The 20,293-nt window shown below is 44.9% G+C and overlaps 1 protein-coding gene across 12 annotated transcripts in view; it reads right to left on the reverse strand.

Annotated features, from left to right (window-relative positions):
* Positions 1-20,293, reverse strand: part of LOC126543811 (RCC1 domain-containing protein 1-like) — a 123,447-nt gene that overhangs the window by 14,150 nt on the left and 89,004 nt on the right. For all 12 annotated transcript variants that reach the window (XM_072286042.1, XM_072286039.1, XM_072286040.1 and 9 more), the window contains one exon: positions 10,031-10,237. In XM_072286042.1, coding sequence (XP_072142143.1) covers positions 10,031-10,237 — 207 coding nt within the window. The remainder of the gene's footprint in view (positions 1-10,030; positions 10,238-20,293) is intronic.

The raw sequence follows: 20,293 nt of genomic DNA on the forward strand, positions 1-20,293 counted from the left end.
CATACCTGACTATAAAAGAACAGCTCAGCTCTGCGAGTTCAGTGGGCATGGCAGACCGAGCTTCGGCATGATGTCTAAGCCTTTCTTCTGTATCCCCCAGGCTTTTCTGCTGAGCTTAGCCGGAGTGTCAACGCCGCTTCATCATTTGTGTGGCCATTTCAAGATACCGCCGGATGAATCTTGCTCGTGGACAGCGGGAACAGCGACGCAGTACCTCGTTTTCGAGGACATCATCTGCGACGCATCCTCAGCGCCACCTCGGGACCAAGTGACGTCATCATGCCTGACTATAAAAGAACAGCTCAGCTCTGCGAGTTCAGTGGGCATGGCAGACCGAGCTTCGGCATGATGTCTAAGCCTTTCTTCTGTATCCCCCAGGCTTTTCTGCTGAGCTTAGCCGGAGTGTCAACGCCGCTTCATCATTTGTGTGGCCATTTCAAGATACCGCCGGATGAATCTTGCTCGTGGACAGCGGGAACAGCGACGCAGTACCTCGTTTTCGAGGACATCATCTGCGACGCATCCTCAGCGCCACCTCGGGACCAAGTGACGTCATCATGCCTGACTATAGAAGAACAGCTCAGCTCTGCGAGTTCAGTGGGCATGGCAGACCGAGCTTCGGCATGATGTCTAAGCCTTTCTTCTGTATCGCGCAGGTTAGTTCATATTTTACTACGCTTAGAAGTGATTGCCGCAGTATATTGGTTGCGCCATGCCCACAACAGTGCATTATCACAGCGTACAATGTGTATTGTGTGTGCCAGCTTCTTTGCGGGGACGTAGAATTGAACCCTGGCCCACAGACAGCAGAACTTCTGAAAGAACTGTTGGAAGGGCAACACAAACTTACCGCTGAAGTGGCGGCATTTAGGACTCAGCAAAGCACGATGGAAAAGTCCATGTCAGATATGGCGTTACGTTTCGACGAAATCAATAAACAAGGTGCTAGCGTAGCATCCCTTGAACAATCGGTGAATCTTCTGCATAAAAAAATCATCGACCTAGAGGACCGGAGCAGGCGGTCGAATTTGATTGTTTTCGGGGTACAAGAAGGCAGTGACGAAACAGTTAATGATTTGAAGCAAAAAGTCTTGAGGGACATCTTTTCACAGAAACTTAATGTTACCTGCAACTCGGTAGGGAGAAACCTCGCAAAAGTAGGCCAGTTATATATTTTCAAGATTATAACGAGAAACAGAAAGTATTGAAAAACGCATACAAGCTTAAAGGATCGAGAACGTCAGTTCAAAGCGATTTTTCTCTGGACACGCGCAGAAAGCGGAAACTTTTCTGGGAGAGTGTGAAAAGCGAAAAAGAACTGGGCAAGAAAGTAAATCTTATCAATGATAAGCTACAAGTGGATGGACAATTGTTTATGTGGGACGAAAACACTAACTCCAGAACAGAATTAAATACTTGTCAAAGCTCATCCGCCCCTCAATGAATTAGTTCGACTACTAAGAATCTGCGGGTTTTAAACATAGACGCGCGCAGCGTAGTGAACGAAAGTGTCCAGCTTGAGGCTACCCTTTTAGTTACGATCCACATGTTGTTGTGATTACTGAGACTTGGCTGCGCGATGACATTGATAGCACAAGTGTTTTTCCACCTTCTTATCAAGTATTTCGACGTGACAGGCCTTCCAGAGGAGGCGGTGTAGCTGTACTAGTCAAACATAGCATACCTGCTTTTCTACTTCGGCAGATTGAAAATCATGAAAGTATTAGCCTAAACCTTCGCTGTTGGGGGGCATCCTTCTTATTATTCGCTGTTTATCCTGCACCTGAGTCCCCTACCCAGTTCTTAAATGACCTTTATGAGCATATGTCGACTTTTTCTCAGGATACAATACTTCTCGTTGGTGACTTCAATCTGCCTGGTGCTAACTGGGATTATGCTGCTTACAGTTACGATCAGAATGTCGATTACTTGATTGATATTATACTAACTAAGAACTTGCAACAAATTGTGACAAAGCCGACGCGCTTACAAGGAGATAGTGAAACTATGCTTGATCTCATTTTTATTAGTCGCTCTATTGAAAATTTTGTCACCTCTGTAGAAAAAGGTATTTCGGATCGTGAACTTGTCTACTTTTCATGTCCCATGGAACGTTGCGATATTACCCTTGATAAAACAGTGATTGTGAAGGACTTTTCCCATGCCAGAGATGAAAGTGTTTTGGACTACTTAGATCACAGGCTGAGCGAATTTGATGGGAATGACGTTGTGGTGCTCTGAAATAAGTTCAAAGAAATGTGACATTTCTGTCTCGATAATTTTATTCCAAACAAAGTTAAAAAGAAGTCCAAATGTAATCTGTGGATTACACGAAAAGTACTGCAACTTAAACGAAAACTAAAAAAGCTAAAGCGACGGCATGCCCTTTGCACTGAAATCCAGAACATTCAAGAGGCCTTGAATCGGGCTGTATTCAAGGCTAAGCAACGGTATTTTCAATATACCCTGCCTAGCTTTATACGCAGTGCACCAGAAAAATTCTGGAACCATCTAGCTAGCACAAAGAAACCCACTGACTGCATTGTGCACAACGGTATAACGGTTACTGAGAAGCGATGTATAGCGGAACATTTTAATCAATTTTTTCACAGCGTATTTTCGAGTGTCTCGAACCATGTACCCATCAGCCGTACCCCTTGTTATGTTGACCCTGCTGTTATATCGACGACTGGTGTGGTTTCTATGCTGCTAAATTTAAAAACTAAATCATCGCCAGGACCGGATAACATCCCAAATGCCTTTTTGCGCCGCTATGCAGATGTGGTTGCACGTTTTCTAGTGCGCATTTTTAGTGTATCTTTATCTTTCGCCACCCTTCCCAAAGACTGGTGATCGGCTCGGGTTGTACCGGTGCTTAAGAAAGGCGAAGCAACATTAATAACGAGCTATCGACCGATTTCCCTTACTTCATCTTGCTGCAAACTATTGGAACATATTATAGCTAACCAGGTAAAAAAATTCTTAAGTGACAACAGCATCCTCACACCGGTACAGCATGGCTTTAGGAAGGGGTTTTCCACCGTCACTCAGTTAGCTTCAGTCATTCACAGCTTTGCTAGCATTCTTGATAAACCTGGTCAGATTGATGTTGTATTCCTGAATTACAGAAAAGCATTTGATCTTGTTTGTCACCGTAAATTAATTGAGAAGCTCAAAATCATAAAATTGCCGCCATACTTAATTAGCTGGATCTCTGCATACTTAACTAAGCGCACACAATTCGTCAGCATAAGCGACTGCCCTTCAGATGAAGTGCCAGTTACTTCCGGTGTTCCCCAAAAAAGCGTGCTGGGCCCCTTGTTATTTTTAATATATGTTAATGATATTGTAGAAGTAATCGCTCATCCTGTTCATTTAAGATTGTTTGCTGGTGATTGTGTTTTATTTAATGAAATTAAATGCCACGAAGATCAAGTCCTCTTAAATTCTACCCTTCAGAGCATTAATTCCTGGTGCCAGCAGTGGAACATGAAGCTCAAAATTAATAAAACAGTTTCTATGACAATTACTAAAAAAAAAAGCACCCTTTACCGTTTACTTATGATCTTGCATCTCAACCCTTATCCGAAGTCGAGGAATATACGTACCTGGGGGTTATCATAACGCATGATCTTTCCTGGAATAAAATCTCTGCAACATGTGCTTCAGCTTTAAGAATACTTGGCCTGCTCAGGCATAAATTAAAAATGGCACCTCCAGAAACCAAGCTGTTGGCTTACAGCTCTATTATAAGGCCTACACTAGAATATGCGGCAATTGTTTGGGACCCGTACAGGAAACGCAACATCGATGCATTAGAAAAAATTCAGCGAAAAGCTGTGCGCTTTATATTTTCTAAATACCATCCAACTGACTCTCCCTCAAACTTAATGAAGATGAATAATATACAAACATTAAAATTGCGAAGGAAAATTCAAAGGATTAAGTTCCTCTATCTGCTTCAGAATAATCGGCTATCTCTTAATCCGCAGCAATACATACAACTACTAACAGGGCGATTAACAAGGCACCGGCATGCCAAGTAATTAACTCCGTATTTTGCCAGGACCAACACCTTTAAAATTTCTTCTTTCCTCGCACAATAACCGAATGGAATAACTTGCCCATATCGCTTCTTATTAACACTGACAGCATTGAATGCATTGACAGCTAAACATGCGACAGTTGAAAAGTGTTGTTTGCTTCTTTTTATCTTGTTTTGTTGCAGTGTTTCTGAAATTGTTTATTTTTTATTTTCCTGCCATCATTCCAATGTAATTACTTGTTATTTCTGTTTTGCTACTCGCGTATTCTTGCATTTCCTTGTTGTTTTCTTTTTTCTGTCCTTCTGCCCCTCTTGCAAGGGCCACTACAAGGCCTGCAGTATTTTCTAAATAAAATAAAATAAATAATAAAAATTTGGTTCCATTCAACTGCACGCCGTCAGGACGAACGCCATGGCAAAGTTCATCAACGTCACCGTAGACAATTACACTGTACAGTTCAAGGCCGATTCCAGTGCCGAGGTAACCACTGTTCCAAGCGACTTCCCTATGTTGCGTGCTGAGCTCAACGAAGTCAACACTCTGCTCACCGGTCCTGTAGCACAGCCACTGCGTATGTTAGACTCATATTTAGCACGACTTCGGTGGCAGGGGAAAACGAGCTCTCAGCGCCTGTAGGTGATCCAGTCTCTCACCATGCCTTTTTTGGGACTGCCAGCGCTTTAGGCCCTCCAAGTAGTCAGATTTCTTGACGAACTCCAGACTCCGAAAGCAACATTGCACGTTGAGCTCTTCCAGGGATTGGGCACCCTCAAGGATGAGTACATCATCTGGCTGAAACCCGATGTCGTACCTTTCTCGCTAAGTATCCCTTGCAGGATTCCCATCCCGCTGCTCGAGGTTGTCTACCACAAGCTAGACAAATTGGAGAGTGGAGGTGTGACCCGCAAGGCAAACAAGTCAACATCGTGGTGCTCTGGTCTCATTGTTGTCCTGAAGGATGATAGTTCGTACCAGCTGTGCGTGGACTTGACTCGGCTAAACATGGTCATCCTCCAGCACGCCACATTCTACCAACTGTTGAGCAAGTCCTCAGCCCCCTTGGCAACGCAACAACTTTTTCAAAGCTTGATACGACCGTGAGCTTCCACTAGGTGAAGCTCTCTGCGGACTCCCAGGAGCTTACGAAGTTCATTACCCCATTCGGCCAATACTGCGTTTGCCGGCTCCCCTTTGGCATCACCTCCGCGCTGGAGTACTTCCAAAACAGATGGCCAGAATCCTGGAGGGCCAAAAAGGAGTCACCAATATGATAGATGACATTCCGTTTTTTGGATGCACCCGCCAGGAACACGACGCCAGACTGAGCCAGGTGATGTATTGCCCTGCAAAAGCAGGCATAGGGTGTCTACCAAGTTGACATTTCCAAATTCCCTGAGTTTTCCAGGTTTTCCCTGAGTGCCTTTGCAAGATTCCCTGAGTGATGCAAAAATATGTTTTATGTCAAGACGGGCTGAAACCATATCGCCTGATGCTGTCACTCTCTAGTAAGCATATGAAAAAATGTAAAAAACATACCCTTAATCCAATTTGAATACTAAGAAGTAGTGTTTATGTTATTCAAAAAAAGAATAGAAGGGAGGGGTTAGTAAAATGCAAAGCAAATAACATGTTTCCGGAAAAAATATTGCAAATTGAGTCAGACATTCTCAAATACAAACAAAAAGGAGATGTATACAGAAGCAAATATTTTCGAATATGAGCTATTTTTATCAACTGATAGCAAGCTCAGTAGCATGAGGCCTGAACTTTGTCACAATTGAGATTCTCTCTCAACAGCTCGTAAGTCAACCTCAACTGTCCTGACACACTCTCAGCCCACGCACGACGCCTCAGTCTTTTGTTTCACTGCTTTAAAGAGTTTATTTTGGTTTGTATGAGGGACACCTGCATCTCGGCATCAGCCAACACTTTGTTCTTGAGCTCAAAATGGCAGCAGCACGCTTCCTTTCCTGTTCATTCCCCAATGCATAGGTCCTTTCTGTTCGTGTCCTCCTTCCGCCACTCGTTTGCCCTACAGACCATTTGAATCATCTTCTTGGTCAGTTGCACAGTCCACGTCCAATTTTTCGAACTCCCTAGGGACTGCGAAAACGTCCGAAAAATCGGCCAGTTGGAAAAAATAAATGCATGTCATTTACTGCCCTTAAGGGCTCAATCCGCCACAGGCACATTCAAAAGCGCTCTGCAGGCCTGTCGGTACACGTATTAGGCATATTGGTGCTCGTACTGTGACTGGAAATACCGGGTGCACGCGTGTATAATTAAGGAATACATACTGTGTCTCGTGGCAATAGCCCCTTCCCACGCGTGTTATGCTTCACTGCAATACTTTTACGTATGCTTCACCAAGTAACACTTCTGTACAGAGGCGAAGCTGACTTTCGGAAACCGGCATTATGCAACGCATCGTGCTTTCCAAGCTTCTAAGCCAATCTAGAGGACCACAAAGGCGGAGTCCGTGCCATTGTTACAGCAGCGAATTCTTTCAATAAAAAACGCGGCACCCAACGGCAAGAAGCTTCATAGGGAACGTCGAAGCAGCTAGGCCTAGCGTTGCGGCAGTGGTGGCTACGGTTGCGAGCGGATCTGCGTGCGAGAGCGCCGGTTCGAGGAGGCGAGGTAATCAAAATGGCAGCGGTGGTGGCTTTGATTAATGCCGTTTCGAACCTGCGGTCAGGGCAAAATATCCGGAAAATCAGACGGCGAAGAGTTATTGTGTCCTAAATTTCAGGCGTTCTGATACATTGACTCTATGGTGTATGTGGTGGTGCCGCGAAGCCGTCCAAATTATCGGGAATCTGGAAAGTCGGTCGTTGAATGTACAATGGCAACTCCTCCAGCCGACGACAGGGCGTCAAAGACGATTCATTAGGATTCCTGTCGGTTACTCGAGCCAGCATTACCGCGACTTTCGACCCTTTGAATAAAATTACAGCTAATTTTCCCTGATAGAGGCACAAATTGCCTGAGTTTTCCCCGAGTTTTTCCAGACTGCTCAATATCCCCGAGAAATCCCGGTTTTTCCGGTTGGTAGACACCCTGCCTCAGGCACCACGTTGAACCGGAACAATGTTTTGGGGTATCTGAGGTCTCCTTCCTCAGAGTCATCGTTTCAGCGCAGGACATCAGGCCAGATACAGGCAGGGTTGAAACAGTCAAAGCCGTGGACGCTCCAACAGACATCTCTGGTGTCAGCCTACTGATTGCAATGGTAAATCATCTCACCAGATTTTTGCCACACATCTCGGACGTCACAACGTCCATCAGGGCCCTACTGAACAGTTCCGCTAGTTGGGTGTGGCAGCATGAACAAAGTGCAGCATTAGAGAAAATTAAGGAACTCTTGACGTCAGGCCGGTGCATGGCAAAGTACCACCCGTCGTACGCTACTACAGTTTCTGTAGACGCAAGCTCGTTCAGACTCAGTTCAGTCTTGCTACAGGTGCAACCCTCTGGAACCCCGCCCAGTCACGTTTGCTTCGAGGTCAATGACCTAGACCGAACAGCGTTACAGCCAGACAGAAAAAGAAGCTTTGGCGACGACATGGGCTATATACCACGGTTCGACGAGTTCGTCCATATGGCATCACCTTTGATGTCGAGACGGACCACCTGTCACTCGTTTCACTCTTTGACAAGATAGAGTTGGACACGTTGCCACCTTATGTACAAAGATTCCAGTTGAAGACTATGCAATACCAATTCCGGATGCTACACGTACCGGAAAAGCTGCTAGCCACGACGGATACCTTGTCATGCATCACCCAGAAGGCATCCAGTATAGACACAGTGGAACTATTTGCAACCCAGGCGGTCTACTGCACATCGGGAGTCTTGCCGCTTTGCCCGAAAGACGTGCGACAGGCACAAGAGTTTGATGGCGAATGCAAGGCCCTCACCTCCTTCTGCCAGCATAGCGGGCCACAGAAGTCTAAGCTGCCACTACACCTCTCCAAGTACACCTCGGCGGCAGACGAGCTTTCTGTCTGTGACGGGGTTTTGCTGAAAGGCGCCCGGATAGTTGTCCCTTCGGCCAGCGGTTTTGACTCTGTTGCACGAAGGACGTCGGGGCATCAACAGAGCCAAAACCCTGGCTCGAGAGTCAGTTTGGTGGCTAGGCATATCGGCAGACAACACCTCGTTAGATGTCAACTGCGAGCAGTGCACTTCCCATATGAACCTTGCAGAGCCCCAGGTCTCCACGGTCCTACCCGGACATACTTGGAAATTTCTCAGCATGGACCTGTTCCATCTCAACGGCCAGACAATCATCCTGGTGGCAGATTATTACTCAAGGTTCCCAGAGGTGGTGACCTTGAGGAGCGCGAAGGCTCATGCAATCATCGATGCTCTGAAGAGCATCTTTGCACGCCATGGAATCCCTCAAGAGGTCAGGTCAGACAACAGCCCACCGTTATCATCGCAGGAGTTCGCGGCATTTGCAGCTTTGTACGGCTTCAACCATGCAATCAGAAGTCCGCACTACGTTCAGTCAAGCGGAGAGGCCGAGAGAATGGTTCGGACAATCAAGGACCGATTCCGAAAGACAAAAGATCCTCACCTGGCCCTGCTCAGCTACCACGATACCCCATTATCAATGGCTACAGTTCGGCCCAGCTGTTGATGGGACGACAACTAAGAACGAGAGTTCCCAAGAAAGACTGCCAGCTACGTCCCAACTGGTCATCAAGGAAAGACGTCGTCGGCAAGGATGCGGTCTACAAGCGGAAGCAGACCGACAACTACAACAGACATCACGGAGCTCAAGACTTGCCACCACTCCGAACAGGTCAGCGTGTCCGGGTGCGACACGAACAAGTTAAGGCCACGGTCCTGAGTCCGGCACTATGACCAGGAAACTATGTGTTGGACCGAAGTGTGGCGGTGTCCTACAGCATAACCGGCAACACCTAGTGCTTTTTCACCCTGCTCCCAGAGGGGGACCACTGCCACCAGACAAGCAAAAGCCCCCACCACCAGTTCCCCCTCAAGAACCTCAGCCTGCCAACCCGACGGAATCAACAGTATCCCTTGGACAGTCCGCTGCACTAAGGAACCACAGCAATGGTGTGGCACAAATGCATAGTGGCTGGCGTGTCATTCCGCCGGACCGTTTAAACTTGTGAAGCAGAACTTGAGAAGTGTTTGGCTTCCTCCATCTTCCATCTGGTCTTCAAAGGGGGAAGATGTAGAGGTTACCACAGTTTAGCCCATGCGTTAGGCTGCCACCAGTGACTTTGTGCGTCTGTATATACTGTATTCATGCCAAATAAAGGGGGTGTTTTCTTTTTCTTTGAGCTGAGAAGCACCTTTGTGTATGTGTCACTCGACCCCTGCGTGCCCATACTCCCATGGCACAAGCTACAGTTCTACCCATTCTCTGCCTCCTCTCCCATTTTATTTAGCTTCCCTCTGGATTTGCACATTAGTAGAAAGGTAAGCTCTGCAGTTTCTGCAATGCTTTTAAGGGGGTCATGAATAACTACAGCGCCAAGAGGCTAATGTGGCGACGCCTAGGGAGCTCAAGAGGGCATTGTGAACATGCAATGCGATGGAAAGGTCCAAACGAGTTTCTCGTGTCTCCTTTCCTTTCTGCCATGCTCCTTCCATGTATATACACGCTCTGAAGAACCCCCGATATGGTGTGCAAGCCAGCCACAGCAGCAGCAGTAGTAGCAAAGTCGAAGAACGAGGAAAAAAAACTTTGCTTTAAAAATCGAATATTTAAATATCAAATAAGTGCCTTTCAAACCTCAGGATCTTTCCGGACGCAGCCAAACTTCACATGTACCAGGCGTTTGCAGTAGTTGTTACATGAGTGAAATGATTTGAACAGACAAATGTGCATTAACACTGACATATCACTACAGAGTTTCAGTAGGCACCTAAGAGTGGTGATGGAACACAGGAGAATGTCAGACGAGAGAACGTTTTCACGTCAATGGTTCTGCATCACAACTTACTGAGGTGCAGCAGCAATGCCCGAGTGGGACCCAGGGCGGCCGCTTGTAGCGGCCCCAGTGCCAGGAGGGGCCCGCGGCCTCGTCCAAGAAGCGCCTCCTTCTCGCAAAGCACCAGCCAGTGTCCGCGTATGCCCAGGACCGCCTTGATAGCCCCTTCGCCTATCTGCTTTGGGCCACCAAGGCCACGGAGCTCAGCAACGCCGGCCTCTGCAACAAGCACATAGCTTTGTCTCTGAGACGGGAACCTTGCAAGAATGTCTTTAATGTGTGCCGCCATATTGCACAAAACCAAGCTGCCTGGGTGGCGAGACCTTTAGGAAAACGCAACGGGGACGAAACGAACACTGGATATGACGCGGACACGAAGTGACACAGGGGAGCGCAAACTACCAACTTAGTAGCTTGTGCTCCCTTGTGTCATTTCGTGTCCGCTTCATATCTAGTGTTCGTCTTGCCCCGCTGCATCTTACAGTACTTAGCGCAAGAAAAGTGAATACCCACCAACTAGCCCAATTCGTACCTCTTCTAACTATATTCCTTCATTGCAGTCACATGATGCCTCTGCTATGACTATCTCCTCACCTGCATAGGACGTTATGTCAGTTGTACAGGCACAAGATTTCTGTCGTTTAAAGTTTTACAGAAAATTGTCGACCGAGTGTAACTACAGCATGAAGCACAATCACATGAGTGCAGAACAAATTGTATGATCTTTTACAGTGTGTCAACTGCCGTGTTCAGCTTAAATAGGTTACCAACATCAAAGATGCTAGTCAATGGCACCTTAAAGAACCCCTCACCAGGCCCCATAGCAAATTTTGTTTATATGCTGGAAGTTTTTACGTGTCCTCTAAGGAGAGTTCTGTGGCAAGAAGTTTTCAAATTGGCTCATTAATAGCCGAGATAGTAATATTTCAGTGCCGCGAACCCATGATTTCAGCAGGCGGGCTCCACTGCCAAGCAAGACGCTCTCTCCACTCGTCCCGTCTAGCCTACGCAAGCGAAATTCCTTCCCTGCGTTCTCCCATACTGGACCTCGAGGATCGCGTGACGCAGACGTCACGAGCCCCGCCTTCATTATTATTTTTTTTTTTTGCTCCTCGCTTTCGCACTTTCGCCGATGGCGTCGCGCGCGAGCGGTTGTCTCTAGAGTTACTGTATATGCTACCACATACAGTAACTCTAGTTGTCTCGTTTGCGTAGCGCACAATTTTGCGCGCTGTGCTCAAGGAAATATGATTAGCAGTATAATTCAGTGCTACACGAATACTGCGGCAGAACAAGCGGATCGCAGAGCATGATCAAGCGCTGGAACACGGCAGAAAATGGCATAGTTTCGGTACCTGCATGCGCACGTTCCCTAACGTTACCGCACGACCGTGGGAACAAGCAGACGAAGCGGAAGTGCATCTCTTGCTTCGGTGCGAAGCAAAACAAAAAACACACAGACATTCCGTTTCTGTATTTTATTATTTCTCTAAACTTCAGTTCGTCAATTCAAGCAACAGATTGCAGCGATAACAGATGTTGTCTTGAATAATTCTCGAAGTCACGTGTCACCACGAGAGATGTCACACTGCGGACACGATTACGTAATAGGCGCAGGGGCACGATTACGTCACCGTCCGGCTTGGAGCACGGCGGCCACGAAGAGAAGGAAAAACGGCGTTCGGTTTGAAATTTCAGATCTTTCCGCGGCGCGTAGCGATGTAATACTTTGCAGACACGATCGTTATCGCGCCATGTATGCTCTGCGCTTGTCAGCTCAAAATGGCCAGACCTGGTGTTAAGTACCACGCCGCGAAAAGCTGATTGCACCAGACGACAAACTCTAATCTAGCCGCGAGTCTCATGTAGCGTGGTAAGGTGTTGGAAAATTGGTGGTGAGGAAACACATTTCGCAACTACACTATTCTGCAAGATGTTGTAATGCAAGGACATAACCATGGCACCGTCTGCTGCCGGTGCCTGAACTGCCGCCAGCACAAGTGACTGAGTTGAATCACATGCCGGAGCATTTGCTTCAAAGACATCACAAGCTTCATTTTTCATGGTATTGCTGCTCAATTTCATATAGTTGTGGAAGTTTTACACAAGAGCATGTTTTTTGTTATCATTTTAAGATTTTATATGCTCTACGAAAATATCCAGTTTGCCCTCACCAATTTGGGCCAAATTTTCTTCTACACACCGTTGCACAAGTGAAAGCATGTTATCTTCTACAAAAGTGTACTTGTGCAGAAGGTAAAGATTAGATATTTTGTTGGGATTTCTCTGTCATCTCGTCTTGTCCTATTTCACTGTACATCTGTAGCATTTTGTTCTTTTCCGCCGTCAAGGAGCTTTGCCTCACTCAAGTCTAGCAAACGAGAAGGCAGGGGATTAACCGAGGGGCCCGATTTTTTATTAGTCATAAGAAGCCAACAAACACTGACACCAAGGACAACATAGGGGAAATTACTTGTGCTTAATAAATGAAATAAAAAAACGATAGTTTAATGGAAGTGAAAGTGGATGAAAAAAAACAACTTGCCGCAGGTGGGGACCAAACCCACAACCTTTGCATTTCGCGTGCGATGCTCTACCAATTGAGCTACCGTGGTGCAGTTTCTTCATCCACTTTCTTGGGTATTAATGTTTCCTAGTAGATCCCTGGGAGTGTTAGCCAGCGCCACCACACACAGACCTTGACAGCGGACGTGGAACGTCCTTTCTGCCGCAGGCGTCACGAGAACGTGATCTTTTTGGGTGATGGCGACTGGTCAAGTCTAGCAAGTTTCGTTCTGATATTGCCCTTCATGTGCTGTTGATCGAAAAATGGCTAACCAAGACTGGGGTGTCACCAAATACAAATTTAGATAATTCTTCATATTCCTCTCTTTAAACAATTTCAATAAGGAGGTCACTGCTGGCCATTTCTGTAGCATTGTAACCTAGACCTAGTGTGTCAGTAAAACATTTGGCAACAATAATTGCAAGTATTCTAGCCATCTTTCGGGGGTTATTATTAAGTATCACGTGTGAAACACGGCAAAGTTTCTCTGTGTTGGACAAACAATTTAAGAGATTCATCAAGGTGCCTTCCTTTTGAAAGAGGACGATCCTTTTTGAAAGAGGACGCTGACTTTGAAGACAAAGATTTATTTGATTTTGGCAATGAGGCCAGCTGTCAACCGCTCAGCACAGGAAAGAGACGCTACAACACCTAAATAAATCGCAGATATCAACTGTACATGCCTACTGCACCCAAATATAATACTACCTAAGGTTGGATACGTTTCCCCAGGCTAACTCAAGTCGCCACGGAGACCGAAATTTCAAGAATGTTGATGAGAGGGCAGAAAGGAAAGTTGATACAAATGATCTGGGAAAGAGATAGGAAAAGATTACTGCTGATTTCTTCCAAATTGCTCAGTTTGGGGAACCATTATATGAGGCTGGGGCCGAACTGGTATGTCGTTCCACCAAGGGGCCTCAAGGTCCTAGCACTTGGAATCAGCTCAACCACCCGGAAGCTAAGCACGTGAGTGTCCGACCCCCATATGCTGAAGCCTGGTGCAGGGTTCTCCCCATGGTGGGCGGCGGTGCGAAATGCCGCGCACCACTCTAGTTGACTGTCTATCTCTTTGAGGAGGGGGCAGTCATTCGTGACAGCAAGTTATGAGTGCACGACTTATAGCCACTGAGATATCACCAGGCTTTGCGTATTTCTGGGAGCTGCAAAGCAGTGATAAGGTGTAGCCATCGACGTGCATGTTATAGTATGCCACGGTCATTTTCTGGTGAAGAACTAGCCGCAATAAGGGCAGCCATGAACATGAAAGTGTTAAAAGGCAACTCCGGCGATTTCTCCACCATGTCAAAGTAATGCCATTTATAGGTTCCCGAGACCCCCTGTCATCCATATTGTTCCGCAAGTTCAAAGATAATTTTAAATAAGCAAAAGAAGTGCAAGAACGAACTGAAACCTGACCAAGCAGCTGAGTGAACATCCTCGTTTGACGTCACAAGGGGCACCCCAGCGAGGAAGGTACTCAAGGCATGCCGATTCCGGCAGCATGGATAATGTAAGCGGTGAACAGCCGATGCTCAGCTTATTCGTGACCGCGCTGGACCATTGGCATAATGTCTTCGGGTGACAATGTCAGCTGTACCAACTCTTAGGAGCTGTCCAACAGTGACAGTTATAATTCCGAAGAACTCAATAGCCATGAACCGTCGTTCGAAATTAGACCCGCTACCATGAGAGCCAGCACCCAGCAAAACACATCGCGCTGCAACATGAAGACCAATGGCAGCCCTAACCACTGATTTGACACATGCTGCTTGCTATTTTAGGTGTTTTACTCTTTCTCTGGAAAGTGTTTTGCATACTCTCTATAAGATGTTGTGAAGCGCTGCTTTCCGTATTTGCATGTCGATTTATAGAGCGCACAATTTCCCAGGAAGTGAGTGTCCACTGTGTGTTCAAAGCACAGACCGGTGCATTTGTTTATATCGGCAGGTAAAGCGACCACTCGTCGTTCGCTTGAAATATAATACAAGCTGTGCATCATATCATAAGAAGCCAACAAACACTGACACCAAGGACAACATAAGGGAAATTACTTGTGCTTAATAAGTGAAATAATGAAACGACAAATTATTGGAAATGAAAGTGGATGAAAGAACAACTTGCCGCAGGTGGGGAACGATCCCACAGTGATCGTTCCCAACCTGCAGCAAGTTGTTTTTTCATCCACTTTCATTTCCAATAATTTGTCGTACCGGCACCGGCGTTCATGTTGTCTTTCTCTTCTCGTTCGTGTTCAATTGTGCGCTGGAACGATGTTTCATAATGCTAATCACAACCAACTAGCCCAGCTGTCCATACTAAGTGGGAGACCACAGTATGTGTTGTTATGCTGCCTACTGATCACTGTTTGTACTTTCTTCATGAACGCAATTCATGGGTTCCTTAAAGTAGACATCGATTAAGACATTACGTGTATGATCGTTCATTTAGAGTGCACACTTTTCTTGCGAAAACGCCGATGCCAGTACTGACACCATTGGCAGCTGAACAAGGTGGTTGTTTAAGCTGCCGGGTACTGAAAGGGCCTCTGTTTGTTACTCATTCGAATTAAGATGCAAACAGTACATCTCAGAAGCTAGATAATGAATCAGAATAACAATACGTAAAAATACACCCAAGCATTTAGTCACATTTAATTTAGGGAAGAGCCGGCGAGTGCGCCTGGCAGCCTTCAAGAACGGCAATGTGCAGTCAGCCACAAAAGTTTGTGGGATTTCCAATGCATGGCAGAGCAACGCAAAACTGTATTGCTGTGCCGTCTACCGTCACACTGCGTGGTGTCGAAGCTGCACAAAGCGCGCCTGGCACTGAAGTGCCGGGAGCCTTGACACCATGTTGTGCAACGGTAGACGGCGCAGCAATGTTTTGCGTCGCTTCACCATGCATTGCAGATCCCGCAAACTTTTGTGGCTGACTGTAGAGCTGTTGATAGTGCACCTTGTCATCACTTCTCGCATTTTGTGTGTGCACTGTACGAAATGAAGAATAGTTTATTTTTTATTTTTATTTATTGATACTGCAACCCCCACCGGGATTTTAGCAGGGTGGGATACAATACATGAAAGAAAATAAAACATAATGGCAAACAATATATATGTACATGCCTAGGTCACAGTCATGAAAGAACACACAAAAAAAGATTTCAGCAAAGCATTTATCGAATGTGCAAATGAAACAGAGGAACAATCAACGCAGATATCATATACACAGTACCTATAAAAATAACCAATTATGTTTCAGCCATCAAGGAGGGATGCGAAAGCTGACAAAGAGTGTGCTCGAACGATGCAGCTGCTGAGGTTATTGCAGTCTCTGACTGTTCATGGAAAAAATGAATACTTGAAAGAGTCATTATGAGAACGAAAAGGTGATATTGTTAGTTCATGTCTTTGGCGTGTTGAATAACAGGAAGAAAATGTAATCCATTCGCTAATGTCGAAGTTATAGTGCCCCTTAACTATTTGATATAAAATTTTACAAATGATGAGCGGTTTCTATCAGATAACGAGGTTAGGTTAGCGCGAGCTTGTAGTTCAGTCACTGAGCTGCGTCGAAAATTGTTATAAATGAACTGTACGGCTCTTTTTTGGACATTCTCTAGTTTCAGAATATTACCTTTTGTATAGGGGTCCCATATTATAGCAGCATAGTCTAAGACTGGGAGGACAATATATTTGTATGCAAATCTTCTTACAGTAGGGGTAGCCAGAGTTAACGTTCTTAAAAAGAATAACTTCCTATAAGCATTAGCTGTAACATAATGAATATGTTTATTCCACCTAAGATTGTTTGAAATCCATAGTCCAAGGTATTTGTATTCAGACACTTCAGACAGAAGCACATTGTTAAAATTGTACAAAAACGTTAAGGGCCTCTTCTTTTGAGTGACCCGCATAAAAACAGTCTTGTCGAAGTTTATACACATCTGCCACCGCTTACACCATGAAGCAACATGCTGAAAATCATTGTTTAACAATGCCTGATCCGATTGATCATTCACCTCCGTATATAGAACACATTCGTCCGCACACAATTTTATTTTGACAGAGATGTCTTGTACCATGTCATTTATATACATAAGAAAAATAAGTAGCCCTAGGACCGAGCCCTGCGGGACACCTGATTTTCCTGGTAATTGGTTAGATTGATGGCCTTTAAATGCAACAAACTGGTGGCAATTGTTCAAGTACGCTGAAATCCAATTTACAAGTTGAGAGTTTCTAAGCAGACTATGTAATTTAAATAACCATTTACTGTGTGATACCTTGTCGAAAGCTTTCGAAAAGTCCATAAAAATTGTATCAATTTGTTTTACGTTATTTATAGATACGGCAAAATCATGGATGGTAGCAACTAGCTGTGTACAAGTCGAGTACCCTTTCCGAAATCCATGCTGGCATTCTGTTAACATGTTATGTGTATCTAAGAAATCCACGAGATGTTTATGCATTATGTGCTTTAATAATTTGCAAGTGTTAGAGGTTAAAGAGACCAGACGGTAATTCTTTATACACTGTTTGGTACAGTGTTTATGAAGTGGTATTACTCTAGCTGTTCTCCAGTCATTCGGGAGTTGACCTTCTTCTAAGGAACGTAAAAACACAATGTACAAGTATTTCGAAACCCATTCGGCATACCTTTTTAGGAAAGTGTTGGGTATATCGTCTGGGCCTGAACTTTTCTTTTCATCAAGTTTTAAAAGCATGTGGAATATACCCTGTTCGCTTATTGACACATCAGAAATAAAGGGCAAAAAATTCTCAAACACAGTAAGACACCATTATCAGAAGTAAAAATGGAGTGGTAGTGCCCATTAAATTAGTTAGCAATTTTTTTTTCATCATTCAAGTGAATACCATCAACTTCAAATGCATCGCATTGGTAATGTTTCGGTGACACCTCCCGCCAAAATCTATCTGGAGATGTGATGAATTTAGGCAATGATTCTTTATAGTAACATTGTTTCTCAGTAGATAGTTGGATCTGAAGTTTAGATGAAATGGAGAGAAATTTCTCTTGTTGATCTGGTGAAGCACTGCTTGATTTGTTCATTTTATTTTTTAACCACTTGAGCTGCCTTTTAAATCTCAGCGTCTCCTTAGAAATCCAAGGATTATTTTTTCTTTTCTTAACAATAGTTGGTACATATTTTTCAATGCAGTCATTAACAATACTCTTAAAGCATTCCCATAGTTCCTGCAAGTCTACAATATTTTCTGAAAATGAATAAAGTAAAACGAAAGCGTATCGATAATCGAGACATCATCAGCTCGGGAGAAATTGCGGAATCGGTCAGCGTTATAGCTGTCGTTCCAATTCATATTATTTATTATCAGTAACACAACCTCGTGATCCGATATACCGAGAAATACATCGCACATAGTTTGACTACTTATGGTCCCACTTACAAAGAGGTCCAGGATTGTTTCAGAATTACCCTGTATTCTAGTATAGGTATCCACTAACTGTAATAAATTAAAAGAAAAGGCAATGTCCAGCATGGCCTCCCCTAAGCTGTCTTTATCACTTTTGACCGACATCGTTTCCCAATCAATGCTTGGCAAGTTAAAATCTCCCGAGAGAATAACGCTGTCACCGGGTTTCACATTCTCGCCCAACATCATCATCATCATCAGCCTGGTTATGCCCACTGCAAGGCAAAGGCCTCTCCCATACTTCTCCAACTACCCCGGTCATGTACTAATTGTGGCCATGTTGTCTCTACAAACTTCTTAATCTCATCCGCCCACCTAACTTTCTGCCACCCTCTGCTACGCTTTCCTTCCCTTGGAATCCATTCCGTAACTCTTAATGACCATTGGTTATCTTCCCTCCTCATTACGTGTCCTGCCCATGCCCATTTCTTTTTCTTGATTTCAACTAAGATGTCATTTACCCGCGTTTGTTCCCTCACCCAATCTGCTCCTTTCTTATCCCTAATGTTACACCTATTATTCTTCTTTCCATAGCTCGTTGCGTCATCCTCAATTTAAGTAGAACTCTTTTCGTAAGCCTCCAGGTTTCTGCCCCGTACGTGAGTACTGGTAAGACACAGCTGTTATAAACTTTTCTCTTGAGGGATAATGGCAACCTGCTGTTCATGATCTGAGAATGCCTGCCAAACGCACCCCAGCTCATTCTTATTCTTCTGATTATTTCAGTCTCATGATCCTACCTGTCCCAAGTAGATGTATTCCCTTACCACTTCCAGTGCCTCACTACCTATTGTAAACTGCTGTTCCCTTCCGAGACTGTTAAACATTACTTTAGTTTTCTGCAGATTAATTTTTAGACCCACCCTTCGGCTTTGCCTCTCCAGGTCAGTGAGCATGCATTGCAGTTGGTCCCCTGAGTTACTAAGCAAGGCAATATCATCAGCGAATCGCAAGTTACTAAGGTATTCTCCATTAACTCTTATCCCCAATTCTTCCCAATCCTCGCCCATGTATAGCTTCAAAGAATCCAAAACTTCAACACCAGAATTAGGAGGTCTGTACAGAGCAACTATGACATATCGAATATTTTCATGGTAGGCTTTGCAAAAAATGCATTCAACATCCAATAAATCAGGCATTTTTAAGAGCTTAATGTTATCCTTGAAAAGGATGGCTACATCTCCACCCCTGCTACCCCTATCCTTTCTGAATGCGCTATACCCAAGTGGAATGAACTTGCTATCATATATTTATTCATTTAACCATGTCTCCATCAAGACAACGATATCTGGGTTATACGACAAAAGAATTCCCTCTAACTTTGTACGCTTGTTTATAATGCTCCTACAATTTACATTAAATATTCCTAAAGAGCCACGCTTGCACTTAGTCTGTCAGTTTTGAGGACCTGATTTCTTCAGCTTATAACGGGATCTTTCTTCAGCATCCCAACTAAACAAAGTCCTGTTGATGCTCAACTTATCATAAAGCAGCTTTACTTTCATGTTTGCGGCCTGGGATTTGCGGCCGAACCTTGCTCCTATTCACACTTCTGTTCTTCACCCTTAGCTGACGGAACGACTGTGCCGCGGACACCAACCTACACAGATTTGCTGACTGCCGGCCGTTCGTGGCAGCTACCTGTCGCCACATGTTCACTAGGATCCCTGCCGGATTATCAGTTCACAGCCCGTTCATCAACTGATCGCATGTGTTAAACAGTCCACAGCGCAAGCGCCATCATTTTTCATTTTCATTTTTCATTTATTTACTCTCAAGGCCGTACAGGCATTACAGAGAGGAGTGGCAATAGAAAAAGAAAAAAAAATAGCTAATGAGGCAGCACATGGTCACAGATAGCCGACTTGAACACGTCATGGTCTGCGATAGTGACGATAGATGCGGGAAGGTGATTCCAGTCTTGACTTGTTTTCGGGATGAAGGCTTCGAGATACACATTGCTTTTACACTGAGGCACCCCAACCTTCATTCGATGATCAACACGGAATGACAAATGGCTCGGTGGCGAAAAAAGTGTCATTTTTAGCTCATTATTAGTGTAGTATATTTTGTGAAACAGGCATAAGCGGGGAATTCGACGTCTAGTAGAAAGGAGAGGTAGTTCAAGCAGTTGCTTCATGCGAGAAACACTGGCTAAGCGATAGTAGTTAGAGAGGATAAACCTAACTGAGCGGTTCTTAACCGATTCTGTGGACTGTGTTAACGAGCTAGTGTACGGGTCCCATATCGATG

The sequence above is a fragment of the Dermacentor andersoni genome, chromosome 1 (assembly GCF_023375885.2).
Source record: "Dermacentor andersoni chromosome 1, qqDerAnde1_hic_scaffold, whole genome shotgun sequence".
NCBI lineage: Eukaryota > Metazoa > Arthropoda > Arachnida > Ixodida > Ixodidae > Dermacentor > Dermacentor andersoni.